This window comes from Motacilla alba, chromosome 12 (genome assembly GCF_015832195.1).
Source record: "Motacilla alba alba isolate MOTALB_02 chromosome 12, Motacilla_alba_V1.0_pri, whole genome shotgun sequence".
NCBI lineage: Eukaryota > Metazoa > Chordata > Aves > Passeriformes > Motacillidae > Motacilla > Motacilla alba.
In genome coordinates this window covers 8,916,649-8,941,233 of record NC_052027.1, presented here as the reverse complement: position 1 = coordinate 8,941,233, position 24,585 = coordinate 8,916,649, and the positions used below count along the sequence as shown (strand labels likewise).

General features: G+C 40.9%; 1 protein-coding gene across 1 annotated transcript in view; it reads left to right on the top strand.

The window, feature by feature from the left end:
• PRKAR2A (protein kinase cAMP-dependent type II regulatory subunit alpha) overlaps positions 1-24,585 on the top strand; it is a 60,362-nt gene extending 35,777 nt beyond the window's left edge. The window contains exons 3-11 of the mRNA XM_038148933.1: positions 5,467-5,519; positions 7,117-7,200; positions 8,330-8,436; positions 12,064-12,217; positions 15,785-15,886; positions 17,653-17,727; positions 19,519-19,584; positions 20,320-20,458; positions 20,969-24,585. Coding sequence (XP_038004861.1) covers positions 5,467-5,519; positions 7,117-7,200; positions 8,330-8,436; positions 12,064-12,217; positions 15,785-15,886; positions 17,653-17,727; positions 19,519-19,584; positions 20,320-20,458; positions 20,969-21,102 — 914 coding nt within the window. The 3' untranslated portion in view covers positions 21,103-24,585. The remainder of the gene's footprint in view (positions 1-5,466; positions 5,520-7,116; positions 7,201-8,329; positions 8,437-12,063; positions 12,218-15,784; positions 15,887-17,652; positions 17,728-19,518; positions 19,585-20,319; positions 20,459-20,968) is intronic.

Sequence of the window (24,585 nt, the reverse complement as noted above, 5' to 3'; positions counted from 1 at the left end):
TTGACATATATGGTCATGCAAGTGGTTGCATGTTTGAATATTCTGCTTTGGTATTTGACTAAGGTTGGATGGGGTGATTTTTGCTCAGGTCTTGGTTAATTGTAAATCATGTCTCAGTTATACCTCTATGAGGATTGAGAGTGAAGTCAGGAGGTGGTATTCTTGTGGGCTATCCCTTCATCTGGAGATTGCCATGTGGCACATAAAGTGAAAGACCAGTCTTTTAAGACCCAAGATTTGAGTTTTGGACTGATGCAATAACGTTGGTTTTAACAAAAAAATACCCTTAATTTCAGTCAGTTCTCACTAGTGAATTGAAAGCTGAAGTGGCTGATTTTCCTGAACATATTAACTGTTTTTTGGGTTTCAGTGTTGCTTTTCTTTCCAACTGTCATAAATGTGAAAATGGTTCAGGTGGTGCAAATGGTTGCAGGTTCTGTTTCCCACTTGCTGGATCGAGGTACGAATCTGTCGTCTGCTTTGACATGGTGAGATCTTTCACTTGAGAAACAAAGTGCAATTTCTAACCCAAAAAGTTCTGAGCTAACCAGCAGCAGAAGTGAGAGGAAACTTGGAAGTTGTTTTCCAAGTGTGGAAAATCACATTTAGCTGTGCCAGCAAAGACCTATGTGTAAGTGCTGTTCAGGCTTCCTAATTCATCTGACTGCATGGTTTTGAAGTGCAGCTCAGCTGTCAGAGGGAATGACAAGAAAGATGACCACACTGGCACTGGTCATCTTTCCAGCTGGCGTAGTGCTCCCAGGAGAGGCTCTGCATCTGTCCTTGAGAGACAGACTTGAAAAATGCTTGAAGCTTTGACAAACTCAAATGCAAAGAACACTGCCTTAAACATAGTTTACTCATCTGAATAAATAACTGGAAAAGTGGTTCTACGTGTACTGCTCTGAGCGGATTTTTAGTAATGGGTCTGGTAGGATCAATTAGAGGTGATGCATCCTCATAAGTAAGGAAGAGTGAATAGGATTTCACTCTGCAGGTGGGATCCAAAATTGAAAAGAGAGGATGACAGGGCATCCATTTGCTACTTGTTTCAGTAGCAACAGAAATATTAATAATGCATTCACCTTACATAAAACATAGAAGTTAAATTTCCTTCTTTTGTATGTGTTTGAAGGTGTTCAGGCATCAGCCTCTTGGCTGTTATTTTGAAAAAGCAGTGATCTCTCAGGGGCAGGGATGGTGCGCATTTCTCTTGGAGGCTGAATTAACTTGCCAGAGCTAAAAGCTCAACTCTTATTTGCATACAGATTTCTGTAGAGTGCAGGGACTTTGATCTTGACAAAACACATATTCTGCAGAACAATGTTATCTCGAGAGTGATTAAAACTTGCATAAACAAAGGTGGTGTTTGTACTGGCAAACTTGTCTTGCTACTTCTCCCTCTCTCCCCACCCCTTGCTTCCCCCTCACCCATCCACTGCTGATGTCATTGCTGCAGCTCCAAAGATCTCGGTTGCTTTCAGATGCTGTCACCTGCATAACAAAGCAGCGATGGAGCTGTATCATTTCTGAGCCTTCAGAAGTGTTAACAGATGTTCTTGAAAGCCAAAGAAGGTGCAGCATGAGAGCTGCAGAAGCTAAGCGAGACTAAATGTAGATGGTAGGATAAAAGCCTGAATTTCTTTTTATCTCAAAGCTTCATAAAATTGAAAACTGTTTTTTTATGTTCCAAAGCTATTTGAACTATGTATGGGTGGATTTGGAAGGAAGCTTGGTCTGCATGGTGTGAGCTGATAGAGCTGTAGATGTGTCACACTGCTGTGGATCTTCCACTGATGGATTCTTGCTTAGCACTTGCTCTAGGGCAGAGTTGGGCTGAAAATCTCAGCTAGGCAAGGTGTGATTTCAGAAATCACTTCAAATTATATGAAGATACTAGTGAGCTTTAGGTTGCACTCAGAAAACCTCTTCCCCCGTGGGTGCTGGAGCAGGTTAGCAGAGAGATGTGCCATCTTTGCCCTGGGAGGTTTCCAGGTCAGCCCCAATGTAGCCAGCCCACAATTCCAAATAACTCCTCTTGGAGGGCTAGGTGGGACTGGATGATCTTCAGAGAGAGATCCCTTCCAACTGCCTTTAAAATGAGTCTGAAAAAAACAACACATTTCAGAAGAATCTTGTGAGAACAAGCTCGCCTCAGAGCGTGTTTTGTTGGGACACTCTAATAGTTAATGTGTGAATTCAGTCACGTATCAAATAGTGGGTCAAGGGTGTTTTCACTCTGTCACGACGAAAGATCAGATGTTTTTTCATTAGGACTGGCTGTACTGTAGCACACAAATGAATAACCTTCAGGAGTCCTGAAATTCCCTGGATTTCTGACAGGGCTTGGCGGAGCTTAGGGTAGTTATGGGGGTTCTTTACAGCCAGAAGAATAGCAAAGCAGCACAGATAACATGAAACATTTTGAAGGTAAGACTGACAGGTCATATGTTCAACAGTACAGACTTCCTCAAGTGATTTACCAATTAACAGTAGTGGAAAGAAAAATTGGACATACTGGACCATAAAACATAGGATGGGTTTGACATAATGCTGCTTTTCATTAGTCACGTTTTAAAGTATTTGGAAGATACTCTTGGTTGTTATGAGTAGGCTGAAAAGCTTTCTGTTGCCTTTCCAGTGTATCAAAATGTTAATTAAGCTTGAGAATTTTGTGTCTCTCCCCTTTTTAAAGCACACCACAACAGAACTGTTACATTAAATGTTACAGCTCTGCCTGCAAGTGGAGTCCAGTCAGTCAGAGCTGGCCAAGGTTGAAGTCAAAACGTCTGGCCTACTCTTCTCCATGGAAAAAGAAATCCCAGCAGGAGGTTGAAGAATGGAAAGTGTAATGGGAAGGCATTCCATGTGACAGCATGGGAAGAAGTGGTATTTTGCCATGTTTTGATTGCATTTCTGTGGTGCCCATTCGTGGGCATTACTGAAGTGATTTCCATATGTAAGGGAAGGGCACTAAGTCCTGGTCTGTGTCCTTGGTGGGCTTTAGGAGCTGTTTTCACCCTTACTGGCTAAGATGAAGTGGGGGAAACCTACATTTACAAACCCTAACCAAAGCCATTTCATACTGAAATGACAGACGATTGTGTTGCTTTGATGTGTGTTTTAAGATAAGGTTTTGCTCTGATGCTCTAGTTTTAGCTGTGGTAATAAAACCTGTTTTTCCAAGGGAATCTTGAAGAAAATTTCCTGAATTCTGAAGCATGTGTAGCAATATCTTCCCTGCAGCTGAGGTGGGAGCCAAATCAAATTTGCAGCTTAATATTAGAATTTGAATGATAGAATGGTCTAGTGGTACAGTGATCTCTGAATTCATAGATATGTGACCATTTATAGTGTGTAATATTGTGCTTAATAGAGAATTGGACTCCAGTTTGGAGTCATAAGATACACTGGTTGTAAAAAATGAAGAGAGTTAATTATCTCCAGTTTCACCATACTGTTTAAACCACGGAGCCTTTCTTCTTAGTAACTGTTCCTTATTTGAAAATCCAAAGCATTCACAATAGACTTTGATCTTTACTGTAAAATGGAAGGAGGAGGAAGCTTTCACACCAAAATGCTAATAATGCTCTCTTTGTTAGTGCCTTTGTATTGCATATTAAGTGGATCAGCCTATCAGTCCAAGTTCTGTAGCTGTGTAGGCATCCACCTTCCCATAAAACAGCCATCTTTGGACTCTGCTATGGACTGTACTTTTTCCAGCTGGGGAAGAATGCTGTTTATCCTTTGTTGAGGATCTGCCCTAAGCGTGGGTGGCTCTGTTAAACTAAAAGCATGTGTGTGGTAGGTGCACTGTCAGTAAACTCTTTCTGTATTGTTAAATGGGTTTATTGTATGAGCAGTACTTACCCTCTAAATGCCTGATGCCTAATGATTGTATCATTGCATTTTTACACTGGGGTTTGGTAAGTGGAATGCTTGTTGTTGTATTTGAGTCTCCTCATTCTCTCCAGGAAAAAAAACGAATTAAAATCCAATTTCCTAGGAAAGACTTGTATCTTTTAGGTAGGGAAAAAAAAATACTAAATAAAAACAAACAAACAAACAAAAAAAAACAACCAACCAACCAAAAACCAAGACACACAAAACCCAACAAATCTTTCCTAGTAAATTGTGCTAGAGTTTTGCATTTTTATTGTCCTGTTGAGTGCACGATGACAGGGTCAATAGACACGTGTGCATTTTCAAATTATTTACAAGTTGCTGAATTCTAGACATTCCGGATTTTTATTTATACTTTCGCACTCCATTCAGCAGTTAGATGTCATTGCAGTGAGCTTCTGGGCATTCTGCCAAGTCTTCACTATTGTCAGGATGCTGGATAAAGTACAAAGGAAAATGCTTGTCTATGTTTCCTTGTAAAATTTTATAAGTAATGTATTACCTCAGAAGTGAGACCACCTTTATTAAAGTAAGAGCACAGCTAGAGGAAAACAGGACTGACTCTCAGTACAGGTGGTTAGAATGTGCAGATCACTTTGACATGCAAGAACTGTAAATATCCCTGAACTAATAAGAAAATCTGAGCTGGAACTGTGGGCTTTTGGTGGCCAAAGTGTCTGTGTTTAGTATTGTAAGACCGTGTGTAAATGCTAAGATAACTGAAGATAAGCCTTTTCTGAAGAATTAAGACTGAACAAAAAGGGTTTGAAATTTCAGCAGCTCTGCATTTATTGCCTCTCTTTCAGTTGATCCTGTAGGTATAATGACATTTTTGGCAGAGCCTTGTCCCAGTGCACTCTAGTGTGTAATTTTCCACAACTGTTCTTATCCTTTTTTAAAAAAAACACTCTGTAAATGTTAGAGTTGTTTTTGTATCATCAGTTGACATTAATTTGGTTAAAATGTAGTAAGATAGAGGATCGGGTGAGGGATGGGACTAAATACTTTTTCCTAGACTGTACTATGGTGAAGCTAACTGTTAAGTTCCCAGGTTAATTTCTGTGAAAACATGATTTCTCTGTATCAAAAAAACTCCCAAACCAGAGATACTCACTTGCACATCAGAGTTGAGGTGGAGCGAGTGCCTCATCCTTCCCTGTGCTCCTTTTTCTCAGTGTTTTGCTCTGTCCATTGCACTGCAAAGAACAAAGCAGTGCAGCAGCAGTGTTTTCCCCCTGCATTTTAGAGAAGATGCTTGTAAATGAATCCGAATAGAGATTGTTATGCTTTGATACCAGTTGAAAGGAAATCTGTGTCCATGCTTGAGTACTTACTAGGCAAGATGATTTAGTAAGTCACAGACTTTTTACATGAGAGTCTGAGAACAGCCGTGCTGTGCCTACTCAGAGAGCAGACAGGATTTGAGCTCTGACACTATGAAAAAATGAAAAGTGATTTTGTTTTTCCTGTAGGAAAATAGAAGAAATGTATTTAAACAGCTTTGTTTGCTGTTCTCATGTAATGACTTCTTTTTACTTACCTCCTCTCTCTTTTTCTTCCAAGTTTGTGCTGAAGCTTTCAATCCAGATGAAGAGGAAGAAGATACAGAACAAAGGGTAAGAGTGAGGGAATCATTCCATGCAGGGGTCTCTCTCCAAATTGACAGGCAGATGTACATTGCCTTTTCTTACCACTTGTGCTTTTCATGCTGAGCGTGGCGTGGTGCACTGGCAAAGTGACATTGCTGTGAAATTCAGAGCCACTTGGTCTCATGGACTTTTTTAGTCACTACAGCTTTAATACAGTTTTACTTCAAAGGACTCGAGAGCTGTGCTTAAGTCTAAGGTCTTTAAAATTTTTGCTATTTTCCTTTCTTAATTCTCTTAAAGGCTTGTTGAGGCAATTCCTAGATCATGGATGCTGTTAAGAAGAATTAGTTAAGGTTTACCACAGCTGTTTCTTCATGGGCGCTTAAAATTCCTCACATGCTTTTTACTGTCATTCTTGTCAGAGCAGTTCTGCCTGGGTAGGAGAAATGCTTGGTTGAAATATTTTAAGTCTGTGGACACCTGTTTTTTCTCTTGTTCTTGAAAGTTGGGTATTTCTAGGAATTTCAAATCCAGATACTGTAATTGTATTTCTTCAGAGGCGGGGTTGTGTGAGCAAATCTTGCAGCCTGGTTGGTGAGAATCATTGTTTTCTCCCTGGACTTGTGGTGTTCCTTTCCAGATTCCATTGCAAAGATGCTTACACTTCTGCAATGAAAATCTAAGTCTAATATACTTTTTCTTAAAAAAGAAGACATACTTCATAAATATGCTTTGTAAATAATTTTTATGTGCTATAAAAAGAAAAAAAATTACTGTGACTATGTCAGGTTATTCAAATGTTTGTAAACTTGGACACATTCATTCCATCAAAAGTCTTAGTTTTCTTGGCTGATGATTCAATATTCTGTTTTCTTTTAAAACAAGGATCTGAGACCTGTTTAACATTAAAAAAGAACTTTTTAGAAATGCCAACCAATATAACTGGTTTTTGGAATCCTTGTTATTCCAGAAATAAGAAATGTTTATGTGGTGCATGTCAGGTAATTAATTTTTAAATATATTTTCATTATTAGCCCCCAGCAAGCACATATATGAACATTTTCATGGTACAGTAAGTATTGTTCCTTTAACCTGATGTTTGTAAATGGAAGGAAGTAACAAAATATCTCAAACAACAAAGCTTTTACTTAAGTAATCTTGTTAAAAAAACCCCATGCTTATTCAATAACTTCTTATGGGATGGGCTGAGACTCATGTATCATATAGGATATAAACTGCCTGTGTGCCAGCAGTAGTTGCACTGGGACTAATAGAGCCAGAGTTCAGGAAGAAAACTCTTCACTTCTTCCCCTGTTTGGTATGTTCAAGCTTTGACTGTGGCTGTGTTAGAAGGGAAGGGAATGGAATGGAAAATCCTCTTCTTTTTTGTCTTTCTTCACTGTTATTTTTCATATGTTAATTGTCAGCATAGTATTTTTCTTATGTGTCTTACAATGCCAGACAGAATGAATGTTTATATATAAATACTGTTTATGCAAACAAAAAAGGACTGTATACTTTTGACATTTAAATTGTGCTCTGCTTTTTCATGCTGAAGTGAAGGTTTAGTCTGTAATCATATTTCTTTGTTGTCATGACTGTTCTGTTCTACTTTGTTTTAAAGGTAGTTCATCCAAAAACTGATGAACAGCGATGCAGACTGCAGGAAGCGTGTAAAGATATCCTGCTCTTCAAAAACCTAGATCAGGTAATAGCATTTTAAGGAAATCTTAAACGGAGTTTATTTTTTGTTATGTACAATTAATATGATCTAAAAGTCCAGGTACAGTTTTTAAAGACAAGAAAATAGAATTCTGTTTAAAAGATAAGGAATATTTTCAGTGTAGTGTTGCCAAGAGATGCTGCAGTGATAAATCCCAAGTTCAGGAGTGCAGTAAATATTTCAAGTGTATCAGCAGCATGAAGACTGGCTTGCGTGTTGATGAAGAGTATTTTTAGAAACTCAGCTGTGATCTACATCTTCAACTTTGAACATCTGGTCATTGAAAATGCAGTGAAAGTATATTGTTAATGGGCTTGGGAATAGCAAAGATGGTAAAGCAGGTCAGCATCAAGGCAAGGCATTTATATGGCGTCATCTTTCTTGGCTTTCACAGTTTCCCTGGCTGTGCTGCTTGCAAAAAAAGGAAATTTAGTTGTGGCTGAACAGGGAAATCCAGCTGGAGCCTGCTGTGCAGACCAGCTTTATCCCATTTTCTGTGTGGGCTCCACATCTGTACCTGTCCTGTCTCATCTTGGGCTAGAATTGCAGCTGCTCTAAGACAACAGACTATCCAGGGAAATAAGTCTATGGAGAGTCTTGTTCAGTATAGTCCTGATCATGAGTGGGGCTCTTAGATGATGACAGTACAGATATTTACTAATTAATAGATATAGGTGAATAGAATAGATCATGGTGCCATTTCCAGACATACATACAGTGAAATTTGTGTACTGTTGATAAGGATTGATGTGTGTCCACTGCAGTGTAACTATGTCAGATGATACCAAAGGTATGTGTGTGCTTTGGCACTGAAATGTGAATGTTGAGCCATTTAAACATAAATTTGAGATAAGGGCTCTTCTGTGCCTGTGTCTGGTTGTCTGCATTATTGAATTTGTATTAATAAGCTGGAAAGGAGTGAGCTGCTAGTAGAAATCAACATGTAATATCAGTATTACTTGTATTTTTGTACAGTAAAATGTACAAAAGTGTGGTACATGTTGCAGTTCACTGTCCAGACCAAATGAAATGAGCTCACCCTCGTCACTAACAGTAACACTAAGGTGTGTTTTCTGATAGTTGGTTTTTCCCCCTGCTCCTGCTTGTTTTCTAGGAGCAGCTGTCTCAGGTCCTTGATGCCATGTTTGAGAGGAAGGTGAAACCTCAGGAACATGTGATTGACCAAGGGGATGATGGAGATAACTTCTATGTCGTTGAGCGGTAAGCAGCTGCGCCTGTGATATGTAGAGGATGTTTCTTTTCAGCTTCTTAGAAATGGCAGGGACTGTTTACTACAGGGCAGTTTCTGAAGGAAAATTATGTGTTCAGTTTAGGTTTTGTGCCTATCAGCATAAGCACAGCTTAAAACCAGCTATATGACATGCTGTCTCTAGACCAGGTTAAATTTTTTTCTGAAGGAAGGAGGGGGAAAGCAGCAAAAGTAGTTCTGTGGTAGGGGGAAGGGGTAGGATATTATTTTCAGGAAGGAGAATATAGGAAATAAAAATTCATGGTAGTGGCTGCCATGGAAAAACCTAGACTTTATTCAATTAATTTTGATGTCTGACTTCAGAGAGAGTTGGGGTTGCTCTGCCTCTGTTGGTTGTGATTTGTATTTGCAGAGTTTAAGGTGCCATTTTGGAATTTCTTCCATCAAGCAAAGTCACATAATTTTGGGGATCACATATATGTGTAACAGGCATATAATACATACATGTGTGCATGGGCATTTTGAGTATCTTTTACCCTTTTGGAAAAAAAATCTGGCTAATGTCACTTTACTGGAATAACCATATCCAAAGAGTAATTAAGAACATGGATTTATTTCCTTCTGCAAAACTGTAATGTTAAGCAGAATATTACTGAGTGATTTATAAATGTCTGTTGGAACATGATCTTAGCAAACTGCTTTTTTGGTGCACTGTTATCTTTTTTATCACTGAAGTAATGGCACCATTAATATTGTATGAAATGCTTTCAAAGCAGTTCTTCAAGACAGGTTGTTGCCTTTTGAATTGCAAAAGAATTTCTAGGTTAGAAATTGTTTGTTTGAAATGATTCATGTTCATTTTAAGGCCATTCCTCTTTCTGGTTAATGAAATTACAAAACATAAGACTGCATCAAACATATTCCAGCCATATGCCCTTCCCTGTCCTCTGCTATGCCAGCCCGTTAGCTAAACCAGTGCCCCATTTCTGCACTCTGTTGTCTTCCTCAACTGCTCTCCCTCCATCCAACCCCACGTCTTTGGCTAGGCAGGCTGAGTTCCTTCTCTTGCACATTCACCAGAGAGATAAGGCTGTTACAAGTAAGAGGAGGGTACTGCAGATCAGAGCTTGTGGGAGCCAGAGCCACCAGCTCTGCAGAGATGAGATCTGTGCAGAGAAGTGGTTCCTAATTTTGAGGAACCTTAAACTCGGTTTGGGAACCTCTTAAAAGTGTTAGATACCATCAGCCTATCTTGATTTGTTTCTGTGCAAGGCTCTTACCCTGTTGGTTATTAAAAGCTCTCTGCTATGAGCTTTAACCTAAAATGAAGAAGTGAAATGGAACCTTACCTTAGATACTCAGGTAAATGCTTTTATGGTCTCTGTTCTACTGATGCAGTGTTGAAAAACCTCCACAACAGTTTTTTTCTGTTGAGATAGTTGTGTTGGAAGTTTTCAGGCTTTTAGATTTTTATTTTGTTTTGTTCCCAAGTTAAAAGTATGTGGCAGAAAGGTTGTGCAGTGAGAGATTAAATTGGTGTTGTCTAGTGACACCATGGCAGCCTCTACTGTGAGCAGTAACTCGGCTGCAACTCTTTTATTGGCTATTTGGTTATCAGGAATAGCTTCTGCAGTTAGGAATTTTCAGTCCTTTCTCCCTTTCTAGTCTTCCTCCACCTCCCACACACCTAATTTTCCACGCAAAAGAATAGCAGAGTACTGGTCCTTATGGAAAACCACAATGTTTCCATTTGTGTGCAAGTGCGAGTTCGAAGGACTCCAGCTCTTCCATCAGTAGGCATGTCTTGTTACTCCCAAGTAATTAATGCCTAAATATTCCTGAATATTAGTTTTTCTGTCTTAAATGAGCAGTGACTTTGTGTTCTGGCACAGGCCTGTTTTCCCTGTAACCTTCTGCTTGCAGCAGTTCCTCACCAGGTGGCTCGTGTCCGAGTGTCTTTCGCCATGCACGGAGGGGCAGCAGGCAGGGGAGGTCCAGCCTGAGGATGCAGCAGGAGTTCAGTGCCCTGTGCATGGAGGGGAGAGCTCAGAGGGATTTATTTATTGAATGGCTGAACATGGGACACTCATTGCTGCTGAGGAGGCACCTGCAGGGGCTGTGCTGATTGAGCAGTCATCACTCAGGAGGGGCAGCCTCTGCTGCCTCTTGGCACAGACTGATCCACAATCTTGCTGAGCTGCCCTCTTCTGCTTTCTTGCTTTTTTTTTGCCTGAGGGTTTTATATTTTTTCATGTCAGTACTTTTCACTTGAGTCCTTGGGCTCGTAACGATTACCATCTCAACAATTACACTTCGCTCTGTTTTTATTCTTCTTATCTTGCAGGGCTTTAGTTCATGGACTCTCTCACAGCTCAGCAACAGTTTTCTCAATAAAGCCGAGCCAAGGTCACCCAGTGTTGCATCACCAGATTAGTCCTTGGGCCAAAGAGAGCTAAATGCTTGACTGAAGGTTGTTATGTGGCTATAGTTATTTGGAAGTAAATGGCACTAACACTAGTAAGTCACTTTCAGGCTGAAGGATGGGAAGAAGTTGTTGCTTTTGCTTAAGGTGTTTACATCTGACTCTTCCAGGTCAAAAAAGAAAAAACCTCTGAAGATTGTTGCCTCTGGTGCCTCTCAGAGAATCATTAAATAGATATCAGACATTACAAGAATTAGTGACACCTTCCATCAACAGTAATCCTTTTCTGGTTTACCTTTAGTGTGCTGTTGGTTTCTTACTCTCCTAGGTGTGAATAAGCAGTAGAGTATAAGGTGTCTGGTAGGATTGTTGTGCAATCTCATGTGCCTTCCTTCCTCACCTAGTACCATTTCTGCTCATTTGTTTTCTTTTTTACTTATGTGCCTAGTGATGTTGTGGGATATAATACCATTTTTGGTATTTTTATAATACCATTTACCATTTAACATTTTCTGTTCAGAGATCTTGGCTGGATATCAGTGGGTTTAGAGCATCTTGGGGTTATGGTATACACATACCCTGAAGCTGGAGTTGAGACAAACCCATAGCAGCAGGTGAGCAGTTGGACTGAGTGTGTCCCAAAGGTCCTGCAGCAATGCTGGCACTGAGAAAATGGGTAGAGATGGATCTGAGTCACTCTAGAGGCCTCACTGGGTAACACACATGCTGTGAAATGTCACTGTTAAAGATGATGAAAATGCTTCTCACCCTGGCCAGAACAGCAATGTCAAAATATTGTGCAGAGGAAACCAAGTAGATCCTGCCTGTGTCTATCAGGAGTGAAATGCTTTACTAAGAGACAATAATTGTGAAAATAGTATAGCTAGAAATGCTTTACTAAGAGACAATAATTGTGAAAATAGTATAGCTAGAAATGCTTTACTAAGAGACAATAATTGTGAAAATAGTATAGCTAGAAATGCTTTACTAAGAGACAATTATTGTGAAAATAGTATAGCTAGAAATGCTTTACTAAGAGACAATTATTGTGAAGATAGTATAGATAGAAGCAGCCGAGAATCAGGCAGCTGGAAAGCTCAAAAAGTTCCATCTCACACAGCAATAAAAGGACTATTTGTATAACAGCAAAAAGCCGTTCTCAAGGTTTGTTCTGGGATGTTGTCTAATAAAAAGTGTTTATTCTGTTGTTTTCCAGAGGATTGTATGATATTGTTGTAGCAAAGGACAACCAGTCTCGCTGTGTGGGCCGCTACGATAACCACGGCAGCTTTGGGGAGCTGGCACTGATGTACAACACTCCTAGAGCTGCCACCATTGTTGCCACAACAGAAGGAGCCCTCTGGGGACTGGTAAGGAAAGGAAGTTGCTCTCATATGCATAATATTTTAAGCAGCACCTCACCGTGTCCAGAGCTTCCCTTGATATGGCTCCTCTGCTCACAGGTATTTTATCAAGATCTGCTATCTCATCTCCTGGCTTGACAGATCCATTGTGCAGATCTTTTTGGCTGACTTTCTGGAACAACTTGTCTATAAAAACTGTATCACTAGTTCTATCTGTCCCTTTATAGTTTTGCTTTTACTGTAATTGTGGCTTTTGTTAGTAGGGAAGAAAAACCTCCTGGTTTGGTTTTCATCCTGCAGAGGACAGTGGAGCCATTAAAGCACTTTTTTTTTTTTTTTTTTTTTTTGGAGGGGAAACAATATCTAAATTATGTTCTTTATTTTCAACTCACCTTCCTACCATTTTGCCTCTTAAGGGAATGGGAATGTGTTAAATATCTTCTTGATGATGTTCGTAATTTAAAGAGGTCAGAAAACTGCCCAAAGCTTTGTTTTCCTTCACAATAAATTGTGGTTCTATTACCTTGGAAGAGGTTCTCAGGTCGGCATGACCTACGAGATGCCGAGCTAAATGATGGTGTTGCTTTGTCTCTAGCCCAGCAGTGCTGAATGTGAAGCTGTAGCCATTAGTTTCCTTTTTTAGTTCTTTTCTCTGCACTATTTGGATGGGGTTATTTTCCCAGCGCTCTCTTACTCATCTCTGAGGGTTGGCATAATGAGTGGATTGTGCCATCAGCAGAGCTTTGAAGGCACAAGTGTTGTGTGCAGTCTCTGTGCCCCGCTCCTCGCAGCCATCGCTGGGGGCTGCGGCGTTGTGACCTTGATTGTAGGACTGATAAGCTGCTGCACGTGGCTGTTCCTGCTTGCTGGGACATCTGACTTCCCTTTTATTTGTGATGTGAAAGAGTTTGGTAAATCAACCAGGGAGTAATGTCAGAAGCTCATTTCTGGAGGAAGGCAGAACAAAGCAGCTAGCTACAAACTGAGCTCATTCATAAAAGGAGGAAAATGAGAAGATTATTCTTTGTTCCAGTTTGCCTTTGAAAAGAACTGCACAAATTGGGTTAATTTTGGATTTAGTTTTGCTGTGATTATATTCGATTAATTAGCAAGGTGTAGATGAACAGGGACTTCTTGCTAATCCTCTGTCCTGTAAATGTTTTATTACTAAGGCTGCATTTTCCTCTCGAATTTCAGTTATTTCTTCCAGTTGCTCTGTTTGTTGCCGTATTTTATTGTACTGTTTTGTCCCTGATGTAATTTAAACATATTTTTATTAGTATGCAGAAGTCATTGCTTAAGCTCTTTGGTTATCTGCCTTTTGGGAAGTGTGGATTACTCCTGCTGCATTGCAGGCTTAGGCCAACAGAAATCTGGAAGGCTCAGGCACAAAGCAGTTATCACAGTGGTCCCTTCTGGACGAGGGAAATGTCCTCAGCCTTTGCTGCTGACTGTGTCTGGGGGAAACCTCATGGTCACACACGCTGCCTTCACAGCTTGGCTTTTTTTTGTTCAAATACTGCTGCTTCTCCTCCTACACTGATACTCTCAAGCAGGTGAATTCTGATTTTTTATGCTTTTACAATCCCCCCACAGTTTTTGCATCTTTCTGCTTCTCCAAACACAAACATTTGAAGACACTTTTACCACTGGAGAATTCCTTTAAAAACAGAAAAATCCCTAATGCTTTATCATCTGTTTTTCTACTTTGGGTAACGATAATACCATCCTGCCTTTCATCTTTCTCATCCTTCAACTTTCATGTTCCATTGATATCACCTCTATTAGTCCCTATTACAAGTATTTGCAGCCTGCATCCCTTAAAGATGTCCACTTGAAAATACCTCTTCACCTCAAAATGCTGCAGCTTAGGTACCAGCTGATGGTTTTGGGAACTGGAGGAATGGCTCTCAGGATGTTTCTGGGGTTTTTTTTTCAGTTCGTGTGGAGGGTTTTTTTTGTCGTTTGGTTCATTTTGTGTTTTTTGTGATTTTTTTTTTTTATTTGGTTGGTTTTTTGTTTTGGCTTTTTTTTTGGTGTTTTGCGGGGGTTGGTGGTGTGGTTTTTTGGTGGTTTTTTTGGTGGTTTTTTTGGGGTTTTTTTGTTGGTTTTTTTTGGGGGGGGGGGAGGGTTGTATTTTTTTTTTTTTTTAACCATTTTCCTGAACAAATTTCTGCTCCTGCCCTCTGACTTTTTTTGGTTTTTTGCACTTGTAGCCCCAGCTGTGCACGGCAAGCTGCAGCTGTGGCTCTGTTGGCAGATCCCAGCGGGGCAACGCTGAGAGGAGCCCGGTGCCTTTGCCGTGCAGTGCCGGTGTCGGTGCGGTGCCCGGTGCCGGTGCGGTGCCCGGTGCCTTTGCCGTGCGGTGCCCGGTGCCGGTGCCTTTGCCGTGCGGTGCCTTTGCCGTGCGGTGCCCGGTGCCGGTGCCTTTGCCGTGCGGTGCCTTTGCCGTGCGGTGCCCGGTGCCGGTACCTTTGCCGTGCGGTGCCCGGTGCCGGTACCTTTGCCGTGCGGTGCCCGGTGCCGGTGCCTTTGCCGTGCGGTGCCGGTGCCTTTGCCGTGCGGTGCCCGGTGCCGGTACCTTTGCCGTGCGGTGCCCGGTGCCGGTGCCTTTGCCGTGCGGTGCCGGTGCCTTTGCCGTGCGGTGCCCGGTGCCGGTACCTTTGCCGTGCGGTGCCCGGTGCCGGTGCCTTTGCCGTGCGGTGCCGGTGCCTTTGCCGTGCGGTGCCCGGTGCCGGTACCTTTGCCGTGCGGTGCCCGGTGCCGGTGCCTTTGCCGTGCGGTGCCGGTGCCTTTGCCGTGCGGTGCCCGGTGCCGGTGCCTTTGCCGTGCGGTGCCGGTGCCGCTCCGCTCCGCTCGGGGCTGGCGGAGCCGCTGGCCCCGCAGCGCCTCCCCGTGGCCGCGGGGCGCAGCGCGGGCGGGGCCGGGGCTTTGCCCCGCTGGCGCTTGGCTTCCCCAGCGCAGCCCGCAGCGCTCCCTGCGGAACGCGCACTGCTGGCAGCAAGGAATTGGTCCTTCCACAAGCTCGCTCTTGGATCTGAGAAGATGGAGTGAACAAGCTTGCTGCTGTTTGATACTCTGTTCCTGACCTGAGAGCAGTATAAATCTTCAACTTTTGAAATTTGTGACTCAAGTAGTGAAGAATCCAATCAGACTTAGTTCTGCAGTTGCCATAACAAGTGCTGGAAATGCCAATTTCCACTGGCTTCAGCAGGAAGAGCAAAACTTCTTCACTTGATGCAGAAGCATAAAAGATACATTAGTAAACAGGCAAACAAAACCCCAAAACTCAACCCAGAAAAACTGTGTAAGATAGAATAAAAATTGAATCCCTAAGTGGTTGTCTGAGGAGGATCAGGTCTTACAGCTCCCTGTTTTTTAATTTGTTATTGCCAGAAGTACTCTTGAGAGGAGCTGTTGCAGTCAGCATTGTGGTGGATGTGGTATCACTTTAGCAGCTGCTTTCCCAGCCCTAGCGTTTGCTGTAAATACTTGTTCATGTTTGTCAGTTCTTTAAACAGGGAGCATTTCAGTGAAGAGGAATAATGTATTTCTCTGTGCTGTTTCCTGCAGGATCGAGTGACGTTCAGAAGAATTATACTGAAAAACAACGCAAAGAAGAGGAAGACGTATGAATTATTTATTGAGTCTGTGCCCCTTCTCAAATCCTTGGAGGTAAAACCTCTCAGAGACATCTGCATCAAATTCTTGCATTAGCAGCAGCTCCAGTGAGCGTTCCAGCTATATCAGAAATCTGTTGTTTTTGCTTAGAACAAAATACTAAACGCTGCTTTGGTATCACATATACTACACAAATTAATTTGCATTGCTGAAATAGTTTTAGGGTTTTTTCCCCAGATCCTTTATTCACAATAGCAATTTGCTGATTTTTATCTCAGTCTGATTTTTTAAAAGTTCTTTACACAAAAAAAAAAAACCCACAAACCAAACATACATATTTCAGGGAATAGGTATCAAAATGCAGTTTGGTAGTCAGGGCTGTGGTTGCCTGTGAGGGTGTGATACTGAAGTAAGGATACAGTCACTGTGAATTTGTTCTTTATTAGCCAGGAATGGTTTTAAATTTGAGACAAAGGTGTGGGCTGTTGTAGTCTTCCTTTAAGCTTAACTTAATATTCAGGAGTTAAACTGCTGAAGGGAAGCATTGTGGCCTGGAATGCAGTCACACTGTCCTGTTGGGGTGTGTGGTGCCTGAATTTAGGAACAATGTGGAAATTATCACTTCTGTTGATTCACCCTGGATTGTCAGAGGGCTTTTAGAACTGACCAATCTGCTTTTGCATTAATCTGTTTTTGCCTTAAACCATAATTTAACTTTCCTTATCGTTAAAAAAATACTTTCCAGCATTAATCTTTAGTATTTGAGCTCTTAATCCCTTTGGGAGAAGATTACAAAATTGCAAAAATCATTAGGTGTGAACAACAGCCTCTACTATGTATTATTTTGGACAGATGTAGCTGTGGAAGGGATAAATTACAACACCTTCTCTCTTAGTGCCTGGCTTAAACTGGTTCCATCAATGTGACTTTTTTGGAGCACAGAAATGACTCAAATATTTAAAGATACAGCAAAATAACTCATTAGCACTGGATGGATTTTTGCATGACACATTGCAGTTGAATCATGCATGGACCAGAATTTGATTTCTCAAAGATAGGCAAGATGAAGGTGCACTTGGGGAATGAATGGATTGATTGCAACTGAATCATCTGATGAATTTTAACTGTTAGGATTTTCTTCCTTTCTTGGTATGATTTTTTGTGCTGCTCTGAAGCAACGAAATTGTTTTGTGGGTTCCAAATGGGTGGTGGGAAACACTGGAGATAATTCACTTCTCCCTTCCTGTTTGTAAAGACTCAGGCAAGTTTCCTGGCATGCCAGGTGCTGCCTCCTGCCTTTGCTGCTGGGCATCCTACTGCAGCCCTTGTTCTTGTCACGTCACCTTCCTCTTCACTCTAGAAATGAGTCCTTGGACACTATTCCTCCCACACACGTGTTTAAGTATATAGTGGTTAAAATATTTTTAAAATGTTTTGCTGGTATTCCTCATTAGGGTTTGTTCTTAGGAAGCTTATAATGTTTTTCAGAGTGTTTTCTTCAAATTTTAACTGAATCTTAAAGAAAGTGATTTTTCCCCCCCCTCTCCTTTGCTCTAAACCAGCCAAATCAGATATTTTTGAGTGGTCAGAGAAACACAGGGATGGGACACTAAACAATTTTATTTCCCTGTTGATTATGGTAGTCTTAAGACCTGTGTTGCAGTACTATGACAATGTCATTTTGGGGCTATATTTATAAATTGTGTGTTTGTGTGTCTAGTGAATGTCTGTTCATTTCAGGAGGGGTTGTAGAGATTCAGGAGAGTTCACAGAGATAAGCTATAATTGATTATTGTTTTTAATTGTCCTCTTTGTTCCAGGCATCAGAGCGAATGAAGATAGTGGATGTTATAGGAGAGAAGGTGTATCAAGATGGGGAACGTATCATTTCTCAGGTACTTGTAATCTAAAGTTCCCTTTATCATTCTCCTTTCTGTGCTTCTGTTTTTTCTGTTTGGAATTGACTTGCAGAGTTGTATTACTTGGACCAACTTGGCATTTATTCTTTATTATTTCGGATTTATTTGACCACTTCTTGAATGCTTGGGGAATGGACAGTATGTATTTTGCTGCAAATTTATTCTATTACTTTAGCTTCTTGGTATTTCTTCTCTCATCTATGTTTTATAAGTAGTCTTTGCAAGGATTCAAGATGAGTGTGCCTTCAGAAGCTGAAATTAAATGAAGCAGTTTTCCATTAAATGCCCCACGTAGAGTCTTCCTAGGCCTCTATGACCAGATTAAACAGGGAGTCACTAGCTCTAAGAAACTGTCAGGGTTAACTGAAACCATTGTTTTTTCTTGTGCTTTCCTGAGGTATTTCAGTGGTCTGGTTTCAGTTGAGTCCTTTAGTGATTGGGGAATGTTTTGTCTGCTGCAGTAGATCAAGGCCTGGGTGGTAGAACATGAAACTGGATGAACTCAAGCTAGAGCTGTTTGATTTTTTTTTTTTTTTTTGGCTGTGACAGAAATAACTTTTTGAAACCCTGTTACAGACACTGGAATTTTGCATCAAATTTAGCTGTGGGTTGCTGTGTTGTAAAAGTGCTCCAGTTCAAGTAGAAGTTAATGCAAGAAGGGCTTACCTGAAACTGCAGATTTTTGGTTACAGTGTTGTTTTTGTTATATAGACAGAATATGATTCCTTGATTGTGTCTTGAATAATTGATCTTAATTATCTTGAGTGGTACATAACTGAATATAGGAAACAAGTTTGGTGATAGATGTCAAATTACTTAACTCTAAAAATACCCTCAATTTTTAAAGTTGAAACTCTTTTTGCTTAAGACCCTGAGAAAACTGAACTCTCAGCAAAATCAGAGCTTATAAATCAGTATCAAAACTGGGAATTCATACCATCAGTGATCCAATTACACAGTTGGTTTTATTCTTTTTTAATAACTGAATTAAGGGCAAGGATGTAATTATCCTTAAAAGGAGGATTAATAGTTTGAATAGGTCTGGGTGATGGTAGTACAGTGCTAGAGATGATGAAATTCTGGGCTTGGAAAAGATAGGATAACTCTGACATTAAAGCAGTTGCTTCAATACCAGGAACCTCTTTTCCCTTGTGAGTAATTCAAATTTTTAATTACCTTTCTGAAATTTGACCCTTCAGTTAAGGGCAGTAAGCTTTAAAGCACTTGAAAATTGTTAGTAGTGTTATGAGGGTATCTCCCACTCAGATTGTTTCCACTCTTTTTAAAAATAAAATACTCTTTCAGCAGTTACTCTTTCAGAAGTTAGCATAGAGCATTATTTCATGCTGTGATGGTTGGCAGTGGTGAATGAAAAGTTGGTACTGGATGGCTTATGACCATTCCCCTGTTTTATTTAAATTTGCTTCTGAAAATTCTAGGCTCCGCTTAGTTTCACTAACTATTGCCTACTTCCATCAGGTTCAGAAGATTTTCATTCAAGTGATTGTGCTATATATCATCAGTTTCCTTTGTGTTTTCCTTTCCTCCTGCCCCCTTACTGAATGATGTGCACTAACACTTCCTTCCCTGTGGGCTCCTCTGGTGTATTACCCAACCAGTCACCTTTTAATGTTAAGAATCTGAGTGTTTGTCAGTTCTAGCAGATTTCTGCAGAAGGCCTAGTTCAAAGTGAATGCATGAATACCATTTATATATACTTTCACAGTCAAGTAAAAAAGAACTTATTTTAGCTTTTCTTCTTCACAGGGTGACAAAGCAGACTGTTTTTACATTGTAGAATCCGGAGAAGTAAAAATCTTGATTAAAAGCAAGGTGAGTTCAAATTAAATGATTAGGCTTTGTATTAATCAATCCCTGATTTGACTGATTAATACAAGAGATGTGAAGAAGCCCACCCTGAGTTAATATATTATTTTATGATGTTGATCATCATTATTCATGTGATGCAGGTTGTAAACTCCCATACCTGTTCTGAAGCAGCCAGAACTCATTTTACTGAAGTGACAAAGTCTTTTGCTTCTGCCTGCTGCTCTGTAAACTAACCTGATATGTGAGAGACTGAGAGAGCCTGCAGCTCAACCCATCCCATCTCTTCCCACACTGATACACTTTCCCTGGCCTAGAGGGTGGAGATGAAACTTTTCTTCCATGATTGTAGAAGACTGCACATTACAAAATACGGGGTCTGTTATCTTTAGTGACACACTAGATGTTGGCATCTGCATGGGTCTCTGTACAGTCTGAAGCAGCCAGGGGAACAGCATGTGGTGCATGATAAAGCCTGTGTAAGGCTAAATAGCAGCAGTTCCCAGAGCTGTAGCAGTAGATACCTGCCTGTCTCAAAACTTGTGGGCTGGCACACATTTTTCTTACCCAACTTCCAACTGAACATGGTATTGAGGTGTTCTACCATGACTTGGGAGTCACTAGTTTGAAGGCCTGAAACCAAGGAGCTGTTGCACTGTTGTAAAGTGTCTGGGATTATTAACTGTAGGCTTGTACAAGGACAGAGCTGTGTGCAAATAATGCAACTGCACTGTTTGACAGACTATGACGAGTAAAGAAGCGAATCAAGAAGTGGAGATTGCCAGGTGTCACAGAGGGCAGTACTTTGGAGAGCTTGCACTTGTTACCAACAAACCCAGAGCAGCCTCTGCCTATGCTGTTGGGGAGGTCAAATGTTTAGGTAAGCAGGTGGTCTGTGTTTCTAGTCATCCTTTTCTGTTCTTTGCTTGTCTCATGGACCATGCTTGAGCGAGCAGCTGTTCAAAACCCAGCAACCTTTTGGTAACTGGCAGTCAGATTCCAGAAGCTGGGAGCATGGGCTGGAGGGGAGCTCCAGATGGAAGCTGGAGAAGCACTGCTGCTTCCTCATGGCCAATTTTCTGTTTTCTGTGTGTGTTTGGCCTGGACTTGTTTATCACACATAGTCTTCAGGTCATATTTTAATACCACTGTGGGGTGTATTTGCTTCTGTGTTTATCCTTGAGATCAGTTTTGAATTTCATTAGTCTTGCTTCACCAAGTAACAGTACAGAGAGAAATCAGAAACATGATTTCTGTTTCTGTGGTTTCTTTTGAAGCCTCAGCCCTAAGTGGGTTGAACTGAAGGTCTGTGTTCTGAGTTCAAAAACCAGATTGGTATTTGGAGTCCTTTTTGACAAACAGTCTTGTTTTCACCTGTGTTCCATTACAGTCATGGATGTGCAAGCATTTGAGAGGTTGCTTGGACCCTGCATGGACATTATGAAGAGGAATATAACACATTACGAGGAGCAGCTGGTGGCAATGTTTGGCTCTAGCATGGACCTGATGGATCCAGGGAATTAGGCACAGGGTACCTCAATGCCTTCTTAGTTCAAGACACAGAAAAGCCTCCTATCAGCAACACAACTCACAAGGACAACGGACACTACGGAACAGTTACTGCTGCTGTTTTCTTGGGCATTTTAGAAACCATAAACGAGTCTCAGCACAGATGGATTGCTCACTCCTCCCTGCCTCCACTTTGCTGCTGATACTTCATTATTAGACATAGATTAAAGATGATTCTAACCCTATGTTCACTTACTTGGTTCAGAATGGCGTCTGTCCAACAGTTCAAGTGCCTGATACGAAACCCAAAGTGTGCAAGACATAGAAGCCTCCTTCCTTCTGGGTGTCACTGTTGGGGTAAATTGTCCCTTCAGATTCTGTAGTGGGAGGTTGCCTGTTCTGCAGAGGCAGCCTGTGGAATACAAGCCTTTTATGGGCTGATTACCTTCATCTGATGCTTTCCTTACACAATGTCAAATTTGCTTTTAATTGTAGCATCTGGGTTTGAATTTAAAGTATCAGTGGAGCCAATGAATAAGATGGCACTGAAGTTTTGGTCCACCTGCTGAAAGCAGCAGATAATAAATATAGAGATCTCTTTAAACCAAGTAAACTGAGCTGGGGACATGGGAGAGTCTGCTTAGCAACCAGATGCAGAAAACGTATTTTGAGTGTTTTCTGAGCAGCAAAGAAAATTGGTTTACTCTATGCTGTCCAACAAAGTGCAGTGGTTCAGATCAAATGGCCTGAAAGTGTCATAATTGTCATCTCCCCAAATTTGCTCCTTGTTCCTGACACTGAGTACATTTTTTGGTGGTGAGATAACAATATATGACCCTCTCTTGCTTACAGAGATCCTTTATACTGCTACATTTCCCAGGGTGCAGTTGTTCGCTGGGTCAGTTTTAAAGCTTTTTAAGGAGGTGAATGTTTTGTAATTTAAATGAAGACTACTTCTGTACTTGTTTACAGGAGCTTCCCCTAGTCCTAACATTTCACAGTATTTTAACTTCATTAGACACTTGAATGCTTCCAAATACCACGTTGATTTGCTAAACCTTTCAAAAGTTGGCAGCATTTGACTTTGTAAAGCAAATGTCTTTGCTAACTGCGCAGTTGGTGTGTTTGAGGAGTCTTTTTGGTTTAGGTGATAACTGAGCTAATGATGTTTATCTAAAATACCTGTTAAATTTGCAGCATTTATTAGGTAGATTCTGTTTCTATAGCTTTAAGGACCTTAATTGGCATATGGCTGAGATTTTATCAGGGTATTATCTAAATAAGAATCAGACCATGAGAAGGACATTTTTATGGTGTTCAAACAGAATATATATATTAAGACATTGAATTTGGAGGTAATAAATCTAGTGACCCTTTGAGTTTGCATTCTTCCACAGCTCATGCAAAACATATTGGTGTTTTATGGGGTTATAAAATTTTAATAGTGACTGCTAGTGTAACAGAACTTGCTCTTTTTATTCATGGCCATGTAAGCAAGAATGGAAGGATGTTAATGTTGAATTCCTGCTTTTAGTTATCACGGTGGACATTTCTCTAAGGCATGAGATGCTTAGCAGCAACTCTAAGTTGATTTCTGGACAGTTTTTTCCCCATAGTTGGATGAGCTCCTCCCATTTCCTGCAATATGAGTAAGATGGAAAGTTGATAAATTTGAATGACTGTTGTCCAGTTACTGTAATTCAGTCATATTTTTATATAATGCAAATGATTTGTAATGGACACCACTGAACTTGGTGTTTCCATATTATTAAAGTTCTGGTCGTGATGTCTAGTGGCTGTTCTAACTGCATGTATTTTAGAACAGTGAATTTCACTTGCTTTCCTGGGCTGTTTCTTGGTCATAAATTACAGCCAAAGAAGCAGCAGGTACTTTTCACTCATGCTTCCAAGGTTTAACACCAAAGACAAAAATAATTGTTTTCATCACAGAATTTAAAAACCAAACAAAACCCAAACCAAACCACAAAAAAAAAAAAAAGAAAAGAAAAAAAAAAAGGAAGAAGACAACTAAAAATTTGAAAAAATTTAAAAACCCCACTCATCAGCTCCTTGCAGTGATAGCAGATAATAACTTTAAGATACTTTGGGCTCCATGACAAAGAGTTTCTGAAGCCAGCTCATGACTGTCCTGTGAACCAAACAGGAACTGGTCTCTGAACCAGCCTGAATTTCTGTGCTGCCTAAACTGTCATGTGAGCTAAAGAGAAACTTGCTGTGAATAATCGCCAGCTGGCCTTTGTTGCTCCCAGGCAGAATATCCTCTCCTTTATCCAGAGGAGCCTGGCAGGTTGGGCTGCCTTACAGATGGGTTCTGTAATGCCTTTGGTTCTGTGCAGAACAGGACTGTAACCTCAGCACAGGCAAACACAGGCACTTGTTCCAAAGCTTAACCAAAACCCAGGCAAGGCTGATGTCATATTCTTGAGATATTTCGGCCTTTGAAGGCAGAATTTGATGGCTTCTAAAAGTCAAAGGAAAAGACAAGAATATAAAATCAAAGTATTGCAATCCCATGTGAACAAGAACAAGCTTTTGAAGTTTTACCTTTCTCTGGGCTCCCTGGAACAATGGCATAGTGGGCAGTGCCATCCTGCATCCAGGGTCTGTGCAGCATCATTCTGTGGGGTAGAGAGGCAGCTGGCTTTGAGCTGAAAGAGAATGAGCTGCTGAGAAGGCTCATCCATTTAAAAACTATAATGTGCAATGTGCCTGATTAGTTTGGTGTAGTTTAACCAACCTGTTTGTACAGTTTTGGAGCATGAAGTTAGTGGAAAGAAAGCTTCTTTAGCAAGATACTCAATATTGCCAGGAATCTGGTTAGAGCACCAGCAGTGAGCAAAAGTGGGCGATGTGCAAGTGCTGATACTGAGTCCAGAGAGCAAGTACAGCACCTGTTTGTGACCATCTGCCCCATCCCTCTATCTCAGCTCTTTCCTTTGCACTCTGTTCATTGCAGTTGTTGCAATGAGAGTAGGCCCAGGTGTTTTGTTACCACTCAGTGTTCAGTAAATCTGCCACTGAGTCTCTGAAATTGGCACTGAAGAGAGATTTAGTTTTTAATAAAACAACTCAGCAGCAAAGTGGGCACAGAGGATCGTGTTTTCAAGGCTTAGAGGAAGACATCTCCTGTTTGTGATTCCCTGCTTGTGATTGTTGTGAAGTCAGTGAGAGGAGCTTTCAGTGGTTAAATATCCTGGCACTTGATATTTCTGTCTAACGTCACAGCACAGGTTTGACAATGTAAGAGAACAAAAAAGTGTGGAAGTGCTCCCTTCTTAGAAACAAAAGTTCAAAACTAAAAATAAAACTTGGAAAACAAAGTGCAGTTTTGCACAGAGGGCAAAAAAACCGCCTGAAACCCCTTTGAATGTTACTTCCATTCTTTCTTTCTTTTGCTGAAAGCAGACTCTTGTTCTTGACTTGTATTTGTAAACTAGTCTTGCCAAAATACACGTTGGGTTTTTTCACTTCAGATAA